Source organism: Eutrigla gurnardus, assembly GCF_963514095.1.
Source record: "Eutrigla gurnardus genome assembly, chromosome: 1".
In the NCBI taxonomy this organism is placed as follows: Eukaryota; Metazoa; Chordata; class Actinopteri; order Perciformes; family Triglidae; genus Eutrigla; species Eutrigla gurnardus.
The window spans coordinates 33,703,641-33,707,411 of NC_139915.1; the positions used below are offsets into that span (position 1 = coordinate 33,703,641).

At 43.4% G+C, this 3,771-nt stretch overlaps 1 protein-coding gene and 1 long non-coding RNA gene across 6 annotated transcripts in view; one reads left to right on the forward strand and one right to left on the reverse strand.

The window, feature by feature from the left end:
* LOC311016555 (Golgi apparatus protein 1-like) overlaps positions 1–892 on the forward strand; it is a 17,191-nt gene extending 16,299 nt beyond the window's left edge. Inside the window, exons 24-26 of the mRNA XM_084014311.1 lie at positions 323–443; positions 520–626; positions 719–892. Coding sequence (XP_083870437.1) covers positions 323–443; positions 520–626; positions 719–886 — 396 coding nt within the window. The 3' untranslated portion in view covers positions 887–892. The remainder of the gene's footprint in view (positions 1–322; positions 444–519; positions 627–718) is intronic.
* Positions 878–3,000, reverse strand: LOC311016584. 5 transcript variants are annotated; one of them, XR_014597506.1, is made up of 3 exons: positions 2,328–3,000; positions 1,186–1,983; positions 878–954 (listed from the first exon to the last, which is right to left on the reverse strand). It is a non-coding gene; the product is annotated as an uncharacterized lncRNA (long non-coding RNA). The 5 variants fall into 5 exon arrangements; XR_014597507.1 differs by lacking the exon at positions 878–954 and adding an exon at positions 983–1,043; XR_014597508.1 differs by lacking the exon at positions 878–954 and adding an exon at positions 983–1,062 and having other exon boundaries at positions 1,150–1,983.
* Between the last annotated feature and the right edge of the window lie 771 nt (positions 3,001–3,771).

Below are 3,771 nucleotides of genomic sequence, written 5' to 3' on the forward strand. Positions count from 1 at the left end.
TGTTCAGTCTGACGGCGTATCACTGTAGGGAAAAGAGAGCCGAGAGAGGGGCAATATGCAGAGAAAAAAAAGTGGCAAATTTGTGAGTTTATTGCGATGCTAACAACCCACGAATGTACGTATATTTATTTATTTTTATTTACGCCTCGTTAACCTCGTTAAGGTCCTCAGGGTGATGATGATGTTGTTGGTTTTATTTATGAGGCCAAATTGTCATCTTATAGATGCTAAGATGCTAGCGGTAGCTTTCACTTGTTGTCATAGCAACGGTTCAGGGCTCTCTAGACTGCAGGATGATTACAGGTCTTCCTCTTGGCTGCAGGAAGTCCTGAACATGCTGAAGGAGAGTAAGGCGGACATCTTCGTGGACCCGGTCCTCCACACGGCCTGCGCTCTGGACCTCAAACACCACTGTGCCGCCGTCACGCCGGGCCGAGGACGCCGTGGGTTCTGTAGTTAATTATTGTTACGTTATTATCATCATATCGTGTGTTTAACGTGTCCGTCCGTCTCCTGCAGAGATGTCGTGTCTGATGGAGGCGCTGCAGGACAAGAGGGTCCGTCTGCAGCCCGAGTGCAAGAAGAGACTCCAGGACCGCATCGACATGTGGAGCTACGCCGCCAAGGTGAGAGGAGGCGCCCCCTGGTGGCCGGCAGACAGAATGACATGGTTTAAAGCATGACCAAAGACCGGTAATGTTTCCCTCCCGTCCTGCAGGTGGCGCCGGCGGAGGGCTTCTCAGACCTGGCGGTGCAGGTGATGACGTCGCCCTCCAAGAACTACATCCTGGTCATGATGGCGCTGAGCGTGTGCGTGCTGTTCCTGGTCGGCCTGCTTTGTGGTCGCATCACCAAGCGTGTGACGAGGGAGCTGAAGGACCGGTAAGAGGAGCGCCGCCGCCGCCGAGAGACTGACTCCTCCCACCTCCTTCCTTCCTCCTCCTCCTCCTTCTTCTTACTCGTCCTCCTCGTCTCTCGGATGCCTGGTCTGGACCCATCCCAGTCTGGAACCATTGAACCACCCCGGTCTGGACCCATCCGGTCTGGAACCATGGAACCACCCTGGTATGGAACCATGGAACCACCCTGGTCTGGACCCACCCTGGTCTGGAACCATGAAACCACCCCGGTCTGGAACCATGAAACCACCCCGGTCTGGACCCACCCGGTCTGGAACCATGGAACCACCCTGGTCTGGACCCATCCTGGTCTGGAACCATCCCAGTCTGGAACCATTGAACCACCCCGGTCTGGAACCACCGCGGTCTGGACCCACCCCGGTCTGGAACCATGGAACCACCCTGGTCTGGACCCACCCTGGTCTGGAACCATCCCAGTCTGGACCCATGGAACCACCCTGGTCTGGACCCACTCCGGTCTGGACCCATGGAACCACCCTGTTCTGGAACCACCCCGGTCTGGAACCAGCCTGCACAGCGACCCCATGTTTATTGGCTGCTGTTGAATACTCTCCCTGCTAACCCCTCCCCCTGAGGACCCTTGACCCCCGGGGTCGGATGTGTTCATGACTGATTGTCCGGATCGCGTCCCGAAGTCGATGCTTCTTTGTTTGTTTGGTGATATTTAACGGAGATGGAGCATGTAGAGAACAGGAAGTCGTTTCTGAGTGACGGCTGTCTGATCGCACGGTGAAACTCAAACTCCCCGTACGGGACCACATCCGGATCGCCAGCTTCGGCCTCTCATCGAGTTTGTGGATCCGTGTCGTGGTCCTGTTGCCTTTAATGAATACACACACACACACACACACACACACACACACACACACACACACACACACACACACACACACACACACACACACACACATCTGCTTTTCTAACGTTTCGGACGTCATGGTTCATGTTGGGTTTGTTTTTATCTGATCATAACCGGATCAATAACTTCACTATTAAACCTGCTATTAAAGCTGCTAACATCATCATTATTTCCCCTCAGACCTCGTTAACGGCGTTAATTAGACTTTTGATTTTCTTCATGGAAACAAATAAACTTCAGACACGAGAAAAAAAACACAGGAGGGAAGTACAAATACTCTGTTGCTTAGTTTCAGGTATCTTGTACTTGTATTTATTTTTATGTTAAAACTAATATCTGTCATTTCTACTCCTCATTTTCCAAACAGACTCGTTACTTTAGTTTTAATGCATTTGAGGGGAATTATGGATTATTTTATTATTAATATTACGAGAGATTCAGTTAGTCTTGTAAACAAACCATAGTGATACTTTTACTTAAGTAAAGAAGTAGAATCAGTACTTCTACACAAGTATGTGTACTTCTACTTGAGTACAGAACGTCTGTACTTTTGACTCCTCTTTTACCCATAATGCAATGTGTGTGTGCATGCAGACTGGCTGAGAATGGGTTAATAAATATTCATATTAAAGAAAAACAACATTAAAACACAATTAAAATCAACTTTGGAAACCCAGATGTAAAATCCTGCTGCTCAGTATTTATTTTATTATTTTTTATTTTACAGATTTTTGGGCCATAAACATGTTTTTCATGATTTTGTATTTTTGTTTAATTTAATATGTAATTTTGCACTTTTAAGTTGCTGCACGGCGACATCACCGGACAACGAGCCTCATTCATTTGTAAAAAGAGATTTCTATAAAAATAATAATAATAAAAAAAGAGTAACCTCAGCTTTCTTTTTTTTAAGCAAATGTTTTGTTGAATATTAATATTTGTGAATGATTTAAAAATGGAATGACGCAGATGAGTGACGTGTGCAGCATATACGCGACATCTTCTGCTCGTTTCGGGTTTTTTGTTGTTGTTCGGTCAACAGGAAGTGAAGACGGACGCCAGTTTTGTACGTCGCGTCTCCGCGTGAACAAACTTTCATCGGTGTGCGGTTTTGTTTTTACCTGATGCCATGAAAAATGAAGACGTAACAGATTTATCATTGTGAAGTTTGATTTTGCTGTACAGATACAATTTGTCAATTTAATAAAAACTGTCTGCAGATTTTCTTATCTTTGGCTCAACCTGTGATTTTATTAGAAAGTACCTTTACTGAAGTACTTTGAGTCCGAGGTAGTTGTGCTCGAGTATTTTCCCTTTCTGACACTTTAAACTTTTACTCCAGTACATTTCACAGTGAATGTTTTATATTGTTAATTTTATATTATTTACATGCAGATTCACACTAATAAGAAATAAATGATTGTCATATTACTGATGAAGATGGAACTTTATTGATCCTCCAGGAGGAAGTGACAACCTAGCCAGCAGATATAGTATATCAATCAGTTATAAATAATCCACGTTTACCAGCTGCAACATTAAAATGACGAACAAATGATTGCTTCAATAATTATGAAATATATATATATAATAATAATAATAATAATAATAATAATAATAATAATATATTATATAAACCTTGCTATAGTTTCCTCTGTTGGTATCCAATTGTGATAGAATTAGCAGAGAATTTTGTACTATTGTAAATACTTTTTCTTTTATATGGAGTGGATATTATATAGAATATATATATATATATTGTATATATCTATAATATTAGATGTATCTATAGCTATACAATACTTTGAATCCTCAGAGGGCTTGGGAATAATAACATGACCGTGTTGTTGCAGAGTGTAGATTCAACCACCAGATGGCGCCACTGTGATTAAAATAATGACCAGTACCATGAGGTACTACTACTACTGATGTACCTCAACTCTCTGCAGGATACTGCATGACTTACTACAGAATGAGGACAAAAGAAAGAAC